The 17,511-nt window shown below is 54.3% G+C and overlaps 2 protein-coding genes and 1 long non-coding RNA gene across 3 annotated transcripts; 1 reads left to right on the forward strand and 2 right to left on the reverse strand.

Annotated features, from left to right (window-relative positions):
* Window positions 1–5,546: 5,546 nt before the first annotated feature.
* GPAA1 (glycosylphosphatidylinositol anchor attachment 1) lies at window positions 5,547–8,839 on the reverse strand. Its single transcript, XM_019973587.2, has 12 exons — window positions 8,700–8,839; window positions 8,297–8,476; window positions 8,100–8,211; window positions 7,785–7,932; window positions 7,604–7,705; window positions 7,320–7,516; window positions 7,051–7,247; window positions 6,799–6,952; window positions 6,553–6,636; window positions 6,209–6,399; window positions 5,958–6,128; window positions 5,547–5,857 (listed from the first exon to the last, which is right to left on the reverse strand). The coding sequence occupies exons 1-12, from the start codon at window positions 8,771–8,773 to the stop codon at window positions 5,614–5,616; spliced, it is 1,854 nt and encodes a 617-aa protein (XP_019829146.1). The 5' UTR covers window positions 8,774–8,839; the 3' UTR covers window positions 5,547–5,613.
* Window positions 8,840–8,908: 69 nt separating this feature from the next.
* LOC139187005 (uncharacterized) lies at window positions 8,909–11,104 on the forward strand. The gene is made up of 2 exons (XR_011570701.1): window positions 8,909–8,992; window positions 10,554–11,104. It is a non-coding gene; the product is annotated as an uncharacterized lncRNA (long non-coding RNA).
* EXOSC4 (exosome component 4) lies at window positions 10,073–11,963 on the reverse strand. Its single transcript, XM_019973668.2, has 3 exons — window positions 11,718–11,963; window positions 10,577–10,783; window positions 10,073–10,474 (listed from the first exon to the last, which is right to left on the reverse strand). Exons 1-3 carry the CDS (start codon window positions 11,886–11,888, stop codon window positions 10,115–10,117), a joined length of 738 nt encoding a protein of 245 aa, XP_019829227.1. The 5' UTR covers window positions 11,889–11,963; the 3' UTR covers window positions 10,073–10,114.
* Window positions 11,964–17,511: the final 5,548 nt, after the last annotated feature.

The following is a 17,511-nucleotide window of genomic DNA, read 5'->3' on the forward strand; positions in this document are numbered from 1 at the left end:
AAAGAGAGTTAGAGGGGCTATACTAATATCAGACAATATAAACTTTAAGACAGATGTTGATACTAGCATTAAAGAAGGACATTTTATAATGGAAAAAAAAAGGTCAGTTCATCAAGATGACAGTTATAAAGATACATTAGACTAACAGAGCCCCAAAATACATGAAGCAAAACTGTACAGAATTGAAGGGAGAAACATAACATTTAACATAACAGTTGGGAGACTTCAGTACCCACTCCCAGTAATGGATGGAACAAATAGACAGATCATGAGCAAAGAAAAGAAAGATTTGACCAACACAGCAAGCCAAGCAGACCTAAACACATCCGTGTAACACCCCACCCAACAACAGGAGAGTACATATTCTTCCCAGGTGCACATGGAATGTTCTTTAGGATAGATCAATATGTTAGGCAATAAAACAAGTTTCAATAAATTTAAGGGTAGTAAAATCATAAAGTATGTTTTCTGACCACAACAGAATGAAATTAAAAATCAATAACAGAAGGAGAGTAGGGAAATTCACAATTATGTGAAAATTAAATAACATACTCCTAAAAAAAAAATCCAAAGAAGAAATCACAGAAAAACTTAGAAAATACTTTGAGATGAATGAAAACAAAAACACAACATATCAAAACTTAGCACCATCAAGAGAGGTGCTAAGAGGGAAATTTAGAATTCTAAATTGCTGTTATTAGACTTCCCCAGTGGTACAATGGATAAGAATCCACCTGCCAGTGCAGGGGACACGGGTTCGATCTCTGGTCTGGAGAGATCCCACATGCTCCGGGGCATCTAAGCCCATGCACCACAATTACTGAGCCAGTGCTTTAGAGCCCACAAGCCACAAATACGGAAAGCCTTTTAACCCTAACCCTAAGTGCTTGGTTACGATGGAAAAGGCATTAAATTTGTGGGTGGAAGACAGGAACAGAAAGTCAGATTCAGTGCTATCCAGAGTTTCAAGCATCCACTGGGAGTCCTGGAATGGATACCCCGCAGATAAGGGATCCTATTCATTCTTATCAAAGTCCAGTTTCCAGAAACCCAGAGACAGAAAATAGGGTAAGGATAAAAGGGGAGCGGGGGTACAGTGTTACTTCTGTGTGCAATAAAAATGTTGTGAAGGCAGGAGTTGGTTGTGCAGGTCTTGGAGAGCAAGGTGAGGAGGCTTAATTTTATCCCAGATGCAAGGGGCATCCCTGGAAGGGAGGCAAAGTGGACCCCAGGTCCAGAATTGGGTGAGGGCACAGGGAGGAGGTGCATGCAGAGTAGGTGTTCAGGTTGGGAAGAGATGACTTAAAGGGGACCGTGGCAGATCCAGGAGGCAGAGGTGATAGATGTGGCCTCAGAAGAGGGGCCTAGACAGGAGGCAGGACTTGAGTGTGGGCATGAAGGCAGCTGGAGCCTGGAAAGGACCCTAAGGCAGCCCAGAGCCCCCACCTTGAAGCCCCAGGTGGAATGGGGTGACTTGGCAAAGGGTCTGAGAAGAGCACAGAGCTAACCTGGGACAGCCAGCCAACCACAGGGTGTCTGCAGAAGGCCTGGCTGTGGGGAAGCTGCTGTGTGTCCTGAGGCGGGTCCTGCACCCTCGACCTCCCAGACTTCACCCCGTATCCCCAGCCCTGAGCCCCGAGGATGGCAACGGGCCTGACCCCAGCTTCCTCCTGGACTTCCAGAAGGGATCCCTCTGATTCTTTTCTTCTTTCATTCAACAAACACAGGTGTATATTCTACCTTTCCAGTCCTTGGCTCTGCTGGAAAAGAGGCAGAAAGTAAGACAAAGGCCCTGCCCCACAGAGCTCCTGTTCTGGGGCGTGGGAGGCAACCTGCAAAGGAATATCGAGTACTTATTACTAAGGCTGGTGATCAACACAACAGATACGCACAGTTGTAGATGCATACATACTTCTAGATGCTTCCAGCTGGCAACTGCCTGAGAGTTCCTGGGTGGCTCAGCAACAGACACCTTGTAGGAACTGGACTGTAGTGTCAGAAAACTCCAAATAATGACTCAAACATGGTAGAGATTTGTTTCTCTTTCTTGCAAATGAAGCCTAGTTTAGCAGCCCAGGGTCTTGGAGGTCCAGGGAGTCCCCCTCTTGTCTCCTCCAACCCTCAGGGTGGGCTGAAGCTTACATCTCTGACGTGCTTCATTCCACATCCCCAAGGATGGGAAAGAAGCAGCTGTTTGATGTCTGCATGGATTCACCCAAGGGATGGGCACAATAAGGACAGAAATGGTATGGACCTAACAGAAGCAGAAGATGTTAAGAAGAGGTGGCAAGAATACACAGAACTGTACAAAAAAGATCTTCACGACCCAGATAATCACAATGCTGTGATCACCAACCTAGAGCCAGACATCCTAGAATGTGAAGTCAAGTGTGCCTTAGGAAGCATCATCACAAACAAAGCTAGTAGAGGTGATGGAATTCCAGTTGAGCTATTCCAAATCCTAAAAAATGATGCTGTGAAAGTGCTGCACTCAATATGCCAGCAAATTTGGAAAACTCAGCAGTGGCCACAGGACTGGAAAAGGTCAGTTCTCATTCCAAGCCCAAAGAAAGGCAATACCAAAGAATGCTCAAACTACCGCACAATTGTACTCATTTCACATGCTAGCAAAGTAATGCTCAAAATTCTCCAAGCCAGGCTTCAACAGTATGTGAACTGTGAACTTCCAGATGTTCAAGCTGGATTTTGAAAAGGCAGAGGAACCAGAGATCAAATTGCCAACATCCACTGGATCATTGAAAAAGCAAGAGAGTTCCAGAAAAACATCTACTACTGCTTTATTGACTATGCCAAAGCCTTCGACTGTGTGGACCACAACAAACTCTGGAAAATTCTTCAAGAGATGGGAATACCAGACCACCTGATCTGCTTCTTGAGAAATCTGTATGCAGGTCAGGAAGCAGCAGTTAGAACTGGACATGGAACAACAGACTGGTTCCAAATAGGAAAAGGAGTACATCAAGGCTGTATATTGTCACCCTGCTTATTTAAATTATATGCAGAGTACATCATGTGAAATTCTGGGCTGGGAGAAGCACAAGCTGGAATCAAGATTGCCGGGAGAAATATCAATAACCTCAGATATGCAGATGACACCACCCTTATGGCAGAAAGTGAAGAAGAACTAAAGAGCCCCTTGATGAAAGTGAAAGAGGGGAGTGAAAAAGTTGGCTTAAAACTCAACATTCAGAAAAGATCATGGCATCTGGTCCCATCACTTCATGGCAAATAGATGGGGAAATAATGGAAACAGTATCAGACTTTATTTTGGGGGGCTCCAAAATCACTGCAGATGGTGACCCCAGCCATGAAATTAAAAGACGCTTACTCCTTGGAAGAAAAGTTATGACCAACCTGGACAGCATATTCAAAAGGAGACATTACTTTGTCAACAAAGGTTCATCTAGTCAAAGCTATGGTTTTTCCAGTAGTCTCGTATGGATGTGTGAGTTGGACTATAAAGAAAGCTAAGTGCTGAAGAATTGATGCTTTTGAAGTGTGGTGACTCTTGAGAGTCCCTTGGGCTGCAAGAGATCCAACCAGTCCATCCTAAAGGAAATCAGTCCTGAATATTCATTGGAAGGACTGATGCTGAAGCTGAAACTCCAATACTTTGGCCACCTGATGCGAAGAACTGACTCATTTGAAAAGACCCTGCAGCTGGGAAAGATTGAAGGCAGGTGGAGAAGGGGATGAGAGAGGGAGATAATTGCATGGCATCACCGACTCAATGGACATGAGTTTGAGTAAACTCAGAGAGTTGGCGATGGACAGGGAGGCCTGGTGTGCTACAGTCCATGGGGTCGCAAAGAATCAGACATGACTGAGCGACTGAACTGAACCGGACTCACCCTTGAAGCTTCTGCTCAGGTCTAGGGGCCTCTGTAGTCACATGACCTCACCTAGCTGCACGTAGTCTGGGAGCGTCTTTATACATGGTGGCCTGTGCTCATGCCAAAATGAGGGTCCCGTGACTGAGGGAGAGGGATACCTTCAGAGTTAACCCTGTGGGACCACATACGCAGCCCTTGTACATCTCATCTGTATCTTGAGAGCCTGACATTTTCTTTCTTTATAAAACGTACAGCACACAAAGTGACATTAATGAAAATCAGTGCCAAAATCCAGTTCTGCAAAGCTAAGCTCAAACAGCAAATAGTCGTTTCATGAAGTAATATATTTCCACAATTTGTGTTTTAAGTGACTGCCGAAGTCTAGTTAAAAATGGCTGATCGAGGCTGAAGCCTGGTAGAATGCCGGTCTGCAGTCAACAGGGAGACCACAGCAGAGCCGAGATCTCTTCCACCTTGTAAGACAGGGAGCCCGCAGACCAATGGTGCCTGATCGACCAGGGGAGAGTCCTGAGAGAGGTAGCCTGGAGGCATTTCTAGGGGTGCGGGGGTGGGGGGTGGGCTGCAAGTCTTTGCCCAGCCTCAGGATCTGAAGTTTTTTCAACAGGGAAGTGACTAGAAGACACACAGGCCAAGGGCAGGCTGCAGTCACAGTGGTCTCCAACACCCTTGCTCCAGCCCATCCAGAACAATCTGGACCCAGGGTGCCTGTACCCTTCAATGCTGAGAAGTCCCAGAGTAAAGCCCTCCAGGTGCTGGCCCTCTCCCACGGTGGAGTCAGGGACCCCTAGGTGTTGAGGAAAGTCTCCCACAAGAAGAGGAGCCCCACCACAGAGGCAGGCCTGGGTGGGGGGTCTGGGGCCTGGAGCTTCCTCCTTGGGACGGTCCCAGGTCACCCCATTTCAGGATGTGGTGCTGCAGGAGAGTGTCCGGAGCTGGTGCGCTCCTTTCAGCACTGAGGCTTGCAGGACTGTACTGGGATCGCCACCCTGGCAGGGCACCTTGACTCTCGGCCTCATGTGGCCCTGGCATCACCAGATGGCCCACTTTGCCTTCCTCCCCCTCCCCAACAGGCACTGGACATCCTAGTCCCTCTCAGGAGGCTTGGCCCAGCCTGAGGCCTCTGTGCAGCCCCGCGTCAGTGCCCTGCCCCTCAGAACTCGGGTCGCCCCTGTCCTGGGCTGTTGCTCTGGGTGGAGCTGGGTGGGCTCAGCAGCTCCATCTCCGTCCCATCTCTCGTGGGCACTCCCAGGAGGCCGGGAGAGGGGCTCCTCCTGCCGCACCCCAAGCCCACATCAAAGTTCTGGCCGACATTCCCCATACCCGGGGCCTCCTGTGTCCCCTTAGTTCCAGCACTGGAGATGGCGCCGTGGGGGTCTCTGGCGCCTCAGCTCCCATCAGGGCCCCAAGCGTTGCCCGCCATGCTTCCTCCTACTCAGCACTGGACCATGATGCACAGAGACCCCCGACGTTGGGAGAGTCCACTTGGGGCTGCAGTCAGGTCTGAGTGTCCACCCAGGCTCTCCTCCCAAGGCTGGCACTGGGGCCCTCATTCCTGCCACACGGTAAGTGGACCAGAAGCAGCCGAGCAGGGTGCCAGGCCCTGCAAGCAGTTTCTCACCACAGGGCCTGTGGCCCCACATACACAGCAGACAGTGGGCCAGGAGCCCAAAGGACATCTGAAACAGAACTGTTTATTTCCTAGGAAGAAGAGAACATGGGGAACTCCCAGCTGCCTCCGTCACTTCCAGAAGAGCACGTTCCAGAAGAGCAGCCAGCAGGGGTAGAGGCCCAGAGCCAGCAGTGGGAAGAGCAGGGCGCCGTAGGTGTGGTGCTCCAGCACGCCCTGGGCCAGCGTGGCCAGGAAGAGCTGCCAGCCCTCGGTCAGGGAGAGCGGTGCCTCCTGCAGCTCCCGCCACAGGAACAGGCTGCCCAGGAGTGTAGCTGCTGGGCTCGTCAGCACCAGCAGGGCAGCGTAGAGCGCCCTGGGGAGGAGCAGAGGCACCAGGCAGGGAGGAGGAACGTGTGAGGTAGAACCCATGGGGAGGGGTGCGGGCTCTGCAGTGGGGGCTGAGCAGCACGTACCGGGGCCCAGAGGGCTTGGTGATGGCAGCAGCGGGTACCATGCTGGCAGCCAGTAGGAAGCCCAGAGAGAAGTTGGTGAGGGTGATGCAGGCCAGTTGTAGTGCCAGGTAGATGAGGGCCACCAGCTTCAGTGCCATCCAGCCCCTGTCTGGGGCCTGTGTGCTCACCACCCTGCAAGGCAAGGGGCTCAGAGGCAGCTGCCTGCACGTCCAGGGTGCACCTGCCCACGACCACCCAGCCCAGCTCCTCACCGGTGGGTGTTGTGTGGCAGTGCCAGGCCAGCTGCATAGATGGCCAGCAGCGTCAGCACCACAGCCTCGGCCTCAGCCACGGGGAAGTGCTGGGTGGCCACGTGTTGACCCAGCACTGGTAGGATGTAGAGTGCCAGGCCCATGGCCTGGGAGACCAGCAAGGGTGCCACAAGCGAGGCCAGCCCCACACCCTGCAGGGCACATGGGCACTTGGAGACGGATCCTAGGACCAAGGGAGTCCCAAGGACCCTCCCCATTCCACTGCAGCTGAGACTGAACAGCAGCAGTAATTACCACCTGGGACCCTAAAAGCTCACCCCAATAGCAGCAGGGGGAACCATCACCTGTGTTAGAGGGTGGGGGGGATTCTCCCCAGCCTCCTCAGGACCCACTCCAGCCTCATGCAGCTGCATCCACAGTTCCAGAGCGTGGATGAGTTAAGGACTCTGATGAGAGGTGTAATGGGCTCTGCCCAGTGGGGGACCCAGGGCTCACTCCTACTCCCCTGCCCCAAGGATGGAGAGCTCTCCCCAGCCTAGAGTGGGGGGACCTGAAGCGAGCCACAAACAGACAGTGGAGGCAGAGGATATCTTGAGACCGAGGACCAGGAGCAAAAAACCGGCGGCCGGCATGTAGAGGCCAATGGAGACGAAGCGGGAGAGCGCAGGGAGCAGGTAGAAGAAGAAGGACTGGTGCAGGCGCTCCAGAAGATGGTTGAGCTTGCGGAACATGCCCTCCAGAGCCCTGTCGGGTGTGGGCCAGGGTCATAGACGGCCAGACCCCCAGGCACCCACTCACTACCCTGCCCCAAGCATGCAAAGGGGAAATCAGAAGCCACTTACTTGCCCACTGCCACCAGATCATACTTATACTGGCGGAAGCTATTGATGCCACGGAGGGTCAAGGCCTCCACGCGGTAGCGCAGGAAGAGGCCATGGGCACCGTGGGGGCGGCCGGAGGCCTGCTGCAGAACCATGAGCAGCAGCGTTTGTACACTCTGCAGTGGCCCATCTATTGAGGTCCAGTCCTGGGGTTGCAGCTTAGAAGATTGGGGACAAAGTCAGATAGGCCCGACACACAGGTCCCATGCTACCCAGGCAGGTGGCCCTACCTTGCCCTGCAGCGTGCACAACAGCCCCCCTTTCTGGCAGAAGGTCTGGAAGAGGTTGAGCAGGTCCAGGTTGGGCAGCTGTCCATTGAGCCCCTCCACGGCCACGTCGAGGCTAGTGACCACATCGCTGCTCAGCTCCAGGGCCACAGCTGCCTGGATGGCCCCAGCCCGGCCCTGCAGGGGCGATGACTGCATACCTGTGGAAGCAGGTGAGTGAGCTGCCAACAAGTGACCAGTGAGGACAGTGGCCCTGGGAGGGGCCAGGGCCAGGCAAGAGCACCCACCAGTGATGTTGACGTCGTGGTAGGCTTCAAGCCAAGCCTCAGTGCCCAGGAGGTCGTGTTCCGTCACCAGGAAGATGATGTCTTTGGCCCAGTAAATCTGCCCTAGAGACCAGAAGCGGGTCAGCACGGTCTGAGGCGGTGGCCAAACCCTCTCTTGCCAGCAGGAGCCCCTGAGCCTCACCCCGGAAGTGGGCAGCAAGAGCCAGCATCAACCCGACAGCCTGGCTGTTGGTAGAGTCAGGGCCACAGGGCACGGTGAGCACCAGGGACTCCGTGCTGGCAGCGCGAGGTGCCCGGAGGATGCCATACACGTTGATGCCCGACACCATCTGCACGCAGTATTTGGGGGGGAGCCTCAGCACGACCGCACTCGAGGCGGCTGAGAGCCTCCCCTTCTAGTCCTAGAATGCCCACCAGTGACTGCTCTGGCCCCAGGACATCCCCCCGTCCCCTCAAGGTGCTTCACGGTTGCAGGCACACCCCTCCCCCACAATACATAGCGCTCGTGGGTCTCATCTGGAAAGGGCAGTTTCCGGGAGAAACTCTGCGTGTAGACCTCCAGCCCCACTGACCGCATCGTCCGCTCCAGCCAGGCCACTGGCAGAGCCCTGGAGACACAAAGAGAGCTTCTGAGCAGAGTTCACTGGCCTTGACTGACATTGCTTCTCTGATAACCATGGCTCTGCCGCTCACCCCGACTTCCTGCGGTGGGCAGCGAAGTCCCGGGCAAGGCTCCGGGCACGGTCTCCGCCCGCAAACTGCTCCTCCACCATGGTGGAGCCCATGGCATTCTCCGACATGTAAGTGCGCTGGGTCAGCGGCGGGAAAGCCAGCGCCAGGAACCAAGCGATGCCCGCCACATAGCTCAGCACGCTGCGGGGAAAGGGACGGAGGGACCACTGGAGCGTTAGAGGCCCTGCCTCTCGGTCTCTGCACTGGGAATGGAGAGGGCATATCTGCGGGACCTGGACCGAGTCCCGGGACGCCTGACGGGAGAGCTGAGCCCCAAGCCTGAGGTCCCGACTGATCCCGGTGGGCGGGAGGGGACGGGCGCGAGCGGTCTGAGGGGCCTCTGCCCCCGGGGCCCCGCCCTCACCAGAGCGGCGCGTTGAGGCGCAGCACGAGACGGGCGAGGGCGCGCCGGCGCACCGGGTCCGACAGGAGGCCCATGGCAGAGCCGGGCGGCTCCGGGACGGCGCTCCAACTGCCAGTTACGGCGGCCGACCCCGCGCGCCGCTCCTGTCAGACCCGGGCTCCGCGCCCGCCCGTACTTCCGGTCCCGACAGCTCTCGCGCCGCTGCGCATGCCCAAAGCAGAACCGCTGTGGAGGGAGCGAAGCCGGGTCTGCGTTCCCCAGCCCGTAGCCGGTCGAGAGGGGGCGGCCTCCAGGTAGGCTACCCGCGGTGTGCGGCACCGGAGGCAATGAAGACTACCGGCCGCCCGAGAAAGCTCGGCTTCAACTGGAATCAGAGAAGAGTGATGAATAGGGCAGCTGAGAGTAAAAGGGGAAGCGGCGATCAGAGCATAGACGCCAGATTTCTGAAGGTGCTCCCACTGGCACTGACCGGTCTGAGTGCCGTGGTAGGATGTGAGGGGGCTTCCGCGGACAGAGAAGCCAAGGCGTTGGCGGGTCCATTCCAATGGATGTCGGTAACCAAAACCAGCTGAGTGGAATCAAGCATGTGCCCAGAACCAAAATCATTGGGGTCAGATGACCACAGGGAAGAAGGTGCATGATACTACTGGCCAAAGGATTTCAAAGGAGCTAGGGTGTGTTGAGTAGAAAGTGGGAAGCACCCCTGTCTGGGCCAGGAGGTGCCTGGGATATTAGAGAAGCAGCAGCCCCTTGGTTCAGGCTGCAGGGGCTGGTGGTCAGGGCTCAGGTCTGAGGTGGAAGAAGGGGGAGCCTGAAAGACGAAGGTGCAGTGGTGGGGCAGCAGGGAGTGTCTGTATGACTTAGGGTCAGAACTGAGAAGACTCCAGGTGACATTATGTGTCTGTTGTACTTTTGTAGCCCAAGGTAAGTAGCAGGACAGGCCCAAAAGGCTCCTAAGGGGGCAAGAGACCCTTCAGTCCAAGCCACAATCCAGAGGATGTGGGACACGGCCCCCACATGACCATGGTGAATACCCAAAGCCACCCCTCAGGACTTGTGCTCAGGACTCTGGATGTGTTGGGATAAGAATGACAGACTCCATGGTCCTGGGGCGTGGCTCATTATACCAGGCTGTGTCTCACTGCCCAGCTGCCTCAAACCCTTCTTGGCCCAGGCTGCTCACTTCATTCAGGGACATCCCCCTTCTCCAGGGTGCTCACCTGAAGCACCCTGATGAGCAGGGTGAGCAGGACTGACTGCAAGGGGTGTGTAGTGCATGTCTGGGGGGCGGACCCTTAGTCACTGCTGGAGCCAGCACCAGGCCAGGATCCAAGGGCAAGGAAGTGCGGTGGGGAAGAGATAAAAGTACAGTGGAAGGTGCTTGGGTTTTATTCTGGGCCTGGGTGGCCATGTGCTCAGTCCCCCAGCAAGACAGAGGCCTCTTGTACATGCTGCCGGACCACACGGTCCAGTACGGTGTGTACATCCCGGGAAGCCCGGGCAGCCGCCTCTAGCACCTGCTCCAGGTGGTCCTCATGCAGCCTGGCATCCATCTCAAGCAGTGCAATCTGGCCTGAGGCTGGTAGCAAGGCCAGGGCCAGCTGGGGGCCCCCAGCTGCTTCCTCCACGTGGCTGAGGTCTGCCAAGGCTGTTCCATCCACAAAGCCAGCTGAGCAGGCACACACAAAGTCCCGCATGGGTATCCCTGCGTCCAACACTGCCAGCGTGGCTGCATTCACACAAGCTGCATAGGTCCCGCCGTCTGCCTGCAGCACCTGCAGGAACCCCCCAGTGGCATCAGTCCTTCAAGCCGCTGAACCCCAACCCCTCCTCTTTTCTCTCTCCTCTCCACAGGCTGAGGGCTGCTGCCTGCTCACCTGCACATAGATGTCAATCTGGGAGCGTGGGTGCAGCTGTGTAAGGATGGCTGCCTCGAAGGTCTGACGCAGCTGCAGACCCATCTCGCAGGACTTGCGGTCCCCGTGTGGCCGCCGTTTGCGTTCCCCTGTGCTGAAGGTTGCAGAACTGTACTGACAGTTTACCAGGGCCCGGTCAGGCAGGGCTCGTGCCCGGGAGCCTCGGATCTGGGGTAGGGTGGGGGAGAACACATGAGCCAGGCCCTTCCTCCCTCTACCTCCAACATCCCAACAAGCAACCACTTTACCTGCAAAACACAGCCCGAGGGAGGGCCATTGGGCCAGGCGCTAAGCTACCATCGCCCCTGGATCTCTCTCCTGACAGGCCTCCCTGTTTCCACTCTTGACTCGTCCTCTCCCGACCCATGCTTCCTTTGTATGAGAATCTGTTTACATATATCGTCTGATTCTACCTCCTCCACGCAATACATATACTGCTTACCTTATAAAGGGTTCCATCACGCGTGAGATTAAAAATCTTGAATCTTTTCCCTGTTTACAAAGGTCCTGAATTCCTGCTTCCCTAGAAATCCCTCAGTCTCATTTGGAATTACCCTCCCCTCCTTCCCCATCACCAGCCTTTCTGCTCTGCAAGACTGCCATGCTTCTACCTCTCTGGCCTTAAGTCTCCATCGCTGGAGTGGTGATAAACCCAAGCGGTTTTATTAACACTCTCTGTCTTCACGGAGTTTATGTTCCAGTGAGGAGACAAACAGTGAGAAATAAGTTAAATTTATGTCTGAGGAGGCGGGTGCGGGAAACCAGATAAGTGTGTGGATGTAAAGGAGGAAACTTGACTTGTAAAGGGTGGGTAAGGTGGTCGGGTGGGATGGGGTGAGGTATCACCGGAGGTGACGTCGGAGTGGAGCTGAGAGGTGAGGGAGCGAGTGGGAGCGGCCCTGGCGGTTTTAGGAGTAACAAAGGGGAGTGGCGAGCGCTGGGGAAAGGCAGGGACCATCGTGCAGGACACTGTTAGGACTTTGGCCGCGGCCCCACAAGGCGGCGGGCGCCAGCCTCACCCCCGAGGCCTCTACTCAGCCTGGTAGCCCTTCACAGACGCAGTTGCCCTCGGAGGAAGCCCGGCTCGCGCGCGCCCACTCGCCTCGTGAGGCCCGTAGACCACCGCCAGTGCCTTGGTGTTGCCCTGTTCGATGTAGGCCGAACCGTCGGCCTGCGCGAATACACCCATCCGCGCCTGGATCTTGCGCAGCTCCCCAGCGCGCCGCCCGTCCACTCGGTAGCCCTGGTCCGATAGGAGCTCCAGCCCAGCCATGCTGCCCGGGCGCTAACCCCGCTTGAGCGCTCGGCAGAACTACAATTCCCGGTAGAACTGACTCCCCACTTCCGATTCCCGGGGACTACGGTTTCCGGGGCACCGACTCCAACTTCCGGTTCTGGAGCCCTGCGATTCTCCCAGAGTGCCCGAGGGCACCATATCTCACTTCCGGTCCGTGCGGAACTGTGGCTCTGGGGCGCGTGGAGGGACCCCTGAGGCCTTTTGCGGTACGGGCTCGCGCCTGCAGGGCTGGAGGCATGCTGGACGTGGAGTCGCCGTGTCGTTTCTTCCCGGGTTGTCGTGGGGGCGGATCCTTCTACCATCCGGGCCTGCCCGCCCCACGCCGCCTTGGTCGCCGCCGGCCCGGGCCCTTGCCGGGACCCGGGGTGCGGGGCTCCCGCCGCGCCGCCGCCTCTCCCTCTGCCTCTCCACTGAGCCTCGCGCTCCCCGCGCCGCTGGCTCGCCTTTACTTCTGCTTGACGCTTGGCATCTCCCTCGAGGTTTGCGAGGATAGCCGCCACTGCTGGTCTTAAGTTCTTCCGCAATCATAAATGCAGGCGTTCTCCCAAGCTGAGATATACGCTCTGTTCGCTTGTTTGTTTGTTTTTAATTTTTTAACCGTTTAGGTTTTACATTTGTCCGTTTAAAAAGCAGACATATTTATGTTGTACGTACACATGGTCAGATTTTTTAGTTTCAGTTTTCCATGTTGCCTTCTTTCTCTGCAAGCATCCCCCTATCTACTATAGCTTAAAAAATGGTTCCATGTTTTTCTCCACACTCATAATTACATCCAAGTCACACACAGACACATGTATATACAGTTGTACATGTACAGCCATATAATGGCCTTTGGAACTCTTATTTTTAAAAATGGCATTGTTTCATACACTTCTGCATTTAACTCAAAAATATTTTATCAGATCTGTCCAAGTAATCCTGTGGAACTCTTAATTTTTTGCTTGATACGAGTATCAAGTAATAAGTAGAATGTACCCAGCAACCACCCCATTGTGGGCAGTGGATGTGTGTCCCGGGGGTCTGGGGGATGGAACCCCAGTGCAGTGACTTTCTGAGTGAAGGCTGTGTGGGAGTTACATTCTCCCTCCTTTCCCACCTGGAATAAATGTTAAAAGTTACATAATCCTTCCCCCTTCAGAGGGTTACTGCCATTCCTCTTGAATTTCCTGGCCTGATGCAAGTGCCCTGGAACAGCGGAGGGGCTCACAGGAGGAGAGATGAAATGTTTTCCTCCACAGCTGCCTCTTGTTTCCAGATACCTTTTGCTTGGTGGTCAAGGTCACCATCAGGGAGCTCATTCCCCTCCTCATCTGCATTATTCGGGCTTCTCTTATGGCTCAGCTGGTAAAGAATCTACCTGCAGTGGAGGAGACCTGGGTTTGATCCCTGGGTTGGGAAGATCCCCTGGAAAAGGAAATGGCAACCCACTCCAGTCTTCTTGCTTGGAGAATCTTACGGACAGAGGAGACTGGTGGGCTATAGCTCATGGGGTTGTAAGAGTCAGACACAACTTAGGACTAAACTTAGGGCATTATTCAGCTCCTCTGCAGTGCTTAGAAGCCAGATCCCATGCTTCAGGTTTGAGCGTGGAAGGATAAATCAGCAGGGCTGTGACACTGACCACAGGGAGGCGACATTGACAGGGACTGAGGGCCGTGTGCACTTGGGGCTTTCCTGTCTGTGGTCATTGTTGATGGTGACCAGCATTGTCGTGAAGCCTTCCTCCCTCACGTCTTTGGTGGCAGGTGCTGGCTGTTGGCCAGGGCTCAACTGGGGCTCTGAGAGACAGCACACCTTTATGTGGCCTCTCCATCCAGCTTGGGCTTCCGCAAAGCACGGCACCAAGGTGGCCTCCCAAGACAAAGTGGGTATTCGTGGCGTTCTAAGACCTAGCCTCCAGAAGTCAGTAGTGTCACTCTTGCCAGACTCTGGGTCAAGGCAGTCACAAAGGTCTGCCAGGCTCAAGGGGAGGTGACATGGTGCCCCCTCCCCGTCCACAGGAGCAGTTCAATGTCAAGCTGTGGGAAGAGCAGGTGGAACAGACATGCTGTGGTGGGCTTGGGCCTAAGTCCCAGGCACAGTGACCCCTCTGAGGTGGTCTGGAATACTGCTGCACGAGGCCTTGTCACTGCGCCTGGGCCATGGCCGTGATGGCTGTCATCCTCTGTTTGGCTCAGTGCCCTCACCCTCGGCTCTTCAGCTGGACTGAGCAGGTTACCGGTGGAGTCACACAGGCCTTTTTCTCAGCACTGTGGACACTTCGTGTTTCTGTTCTCACTAGGTCAAGATTGCTGTAGTCCATTGACGCAGGTGGAAGCCCCTGGGTGCCCTGCCTGTTGCATGGTTGGCCCTAGCAGCTCAGGATAATCAGAATAATGTTGGTTCTGGGCCTAAGGAGCCCAAAGTGACTGGGGGGGCTGGCTGTTCTTTTCATAGTGCATGCCTTGCTGTGCCCCTCGTGGAAGTGTCCTCTCCCGCCCCCACCCCCCACCCCCAGTAGTATCTCTGGTTTAAGGTCTGGGCACTTCAGGAATGAGAACCCCTTGGTTCTCTGGCCTTTGTGTTCTAGTCACAGCATACACACCTGGGTGGATTCAGGTTTGAGGGGTATAAAGCTTATACAGATTTGGGAGCTGTGTTGAAGATCCCCAAGAGCAGCCGTGGCCCTGGATTCAGTTATTTACTAGAACTCACAGAATTCAGCACACAGAATTGTACTCATGACCAGGATTCAAGGGAAAGGATGTTAATGAAAATCAAAGGGAAAAGCCTGCTGGGGCAAAGTCAGAGGAAACCAGGTGCCTCCTTCCAAAGTCCTCTCCCTGAGAAATCTCAGGGGACACTCTCCATTCACCCAGCAACAGATTGCAACATGGTGCGTGACATGCTGGCCACCAGAGAAGCTCACTGGAGACTCAGGGCCCAGGGTGTTCATAGGGGCTGGTCACAGTCATAGGCACCCTCTGCCTGGTACGTACCTGGACTCCTAAGAGGAAAGCAGGGGTTCGGCATAAAGCACATTTATTTGTACAAAGAGTTGAGGTTTGAGCCCCTCTCACTGGGGAATGGCAGGAGCCCTCCTGAAACCTAGGTTCCCAGACACAGCAATTTTGCAACTGTCTTCTGAAGGAGAGCCATCTCAGGGCCCTTTTTAAGAAGGAGGACAAGATCGTATATCCAAAATTAAGGGAACAGAGCGAGGAAAGAAGTCCCAACACAGAACACTAATATTTTTTTGGCTGCACTGGGTCTTTGCAGCATGAGGGCTTAGTTGCCCTGCAGCATGTGGAACCTTAGTTCCCTGACCAGGGATTCAACCTGCATCCCTTGCATTGGAAGGTGGATTCTTAACCACTGGCTGTACCACCAAGGAGGTCTCAACACAAATTTTTAAAGTTGACCGATATCACAAACATCACAAAACACAAAAAACAAACATAATGTCCTCACTTAACTTCCTGATATATTTCTCTAACATGTTTCCCCTGTGCTTTGTGGATACAAAATCTGATGGCGTCTTAAGATGGTGACACTTTCATGATGTCCCCTTCTATATAAAGAGAGGATAGTTTAGTCTCCCCTCTAACATGTTTAATCAAAGATTATTTTTATAACTTAACTAGCTTGGGTATAAAGTTGTTTTCAGGTAACAGCCCCTTCAGCTTGTTCAGTTACTAAGTCATGTCCAACTCTGCAACCCCACGGACTGCAGCAGGCCAGTCTTCCCTGTCCTTCACCATCTCCTGGAGTTTGCTCAGATGCATGTCCATTGAGTCGATGATGCTGTCCAATCATCTCCCTTTAGCTGTGTTTGTTAGTTGCTTAGTCGTGTCCGACTCTGCAACCCCATGGGCTGTAGCCTGCAAGGCTCCTCTGCCCATGGAATTCTCCAGGCAAGAATACTAGAAAGTGAAAGTGAAAGTCATTCAGTTGTGTTAGATTCTTTGTGACCCCAAGGAATTCTCCAGGCCAGAATACTGGAGTGGGTAGCCTTTCCCTTCTCCAAGAGATCTTCCCAACCCAAGGATCGAATCCTGGTCTCCTGCATTGCAGGTAGATTCTTTGCCATCTGAGCTACTAGATGGTAGCTTTATCTAATATTGTGTACATTCTCAGAATTGTTAAATTTGAGAAAACCTCTATCAGATTTCTTTTACATATGAGCCCTAAGATTTCAGGGTCTTTAGGGGCTGTTTATCACATTTTAGATGTTTTTTGAATTGAAGAAATTAGCCAACTCCATCAGCCTGATGTTGGTGACGCCCAGCACTGAGAGGCGGCTGTGTTCCTGAGAGTCACTTCTGTACCAGAATGACAGCAATACCTGAACAACACCAGGGAGCAGCTGCTCCCACCTCAGCCTGCCTGAGCAGAGCCCACCATGCCCCCACCCATCCCCAACAGCAGGGGAAGAAATGACACAATGCTGGGTGCAGTGGGAATAGAAAATTAACCTCACTGTGATGACATGCTTTTGGAAATTTTACAGAGTGTGCAACCCTGTGAACACTCTGCTGAGGCCCTGACCTGGAGGGATCCTGAGCCTCCTGACTTCACAGTGAATCTGGCCCTTGCCCCAGGCCCCCCGGGCAGCATGGATGCATCTCAGCGGTGGTCCATCCCAAGAGGGGTCAGCGGCCAGTTGGCAGAGTTACTGATCTGTTGCAGGAACTCTGGGCTGTGACCAGCGGGCTCTTCCTTGGCCTTGTTGCTGTTGCAGTTAGTTCATTAGTTCTGGGGCTTGTCGGAGCGGTTCTGTGGAGTATGTTCCTCTACGGTGTGAAGCTTCCGACGTACTACTCAGCCCCCCGCCTCCCCCCACCCCCTCTTACAGTTAAGCCCAGCTGCTGAGAAGTCGTGTCTGAGTCAGTGGAGCGTTCAGCTACCGGCTGGGCAAAGGTTGTGCTTCAGCTCCCAAGTCAGTGGTGAGCTGTCCTTTGCTGATGAATCAGGGTGCACCTGGGGAACACTTTCAAGTCTGCCCCACATCCAGCCGGCATAATAGGCTGGAGAATACCCGCAGAGATAGCTAGGTTCTGATTCCCAGAGACCATGAATGTCACCTTCTGTGGCAGAAGGAACTCTGCAGATATGATTAAGCTAAGGGTTTTGAGAAGGAGCATGTGTGTTGGAGTATCCAGGGGGCCCCCATGGAAACATGACGGTCCTTTCAAGGTGGCAGCAAAGGGGTATTTGGATGCAGAAGAGCAGGAGAGGTGACCTTGGAGGCAGAGTTGTGGAGTGAGGCAGCCTCAAGCCAGGGAGTGCTGGCCACTGGACACAGCAAAGAACAAACTCTCCCCCGGACCGTCCGGAAGGAACTATCTGTTATTTTAGCCCATAAGACTTAGTTTGGACTTCTGGCCTTTAGAGCTGGAAGAGAATAAATGTCTGCTGTTTTAAGCCTTCACGTTTCTGGTAACGTGTTTGAACTCTTAGGTAACTTCTCACTGAGACCTCCACTGTCCTCCTCGACTCCACGCTTGGCGTCGAGGAGAGTCAGCCTGCTCCGCCGTCCTGTGGAGCTGCTAGTCCTTCTGCCTGGCCTCTCACCCTGCTGGGGTCTGACCCATGGGTGGGTGTTGAGGGGGAGGCCTTG

The sequence above is a fragment of the Bos indicus genome, chromosome 14 (genome assembly GCF_029378745.1).
Source record: "Bos indicus isolate NIAB-ARS_2022 breed Sahiwal x Tharparkar chromosome 14, NIAB-ARS_B.indTharparkar_mat_pri_1.0, whole genome shotgun sequence".
Classification (NCBI taxonomy): Eukaryota; Metazoa; Chordata; class Mammalia; order Artiodactyla; family Bovidae; genus Bos; species Bos indicus.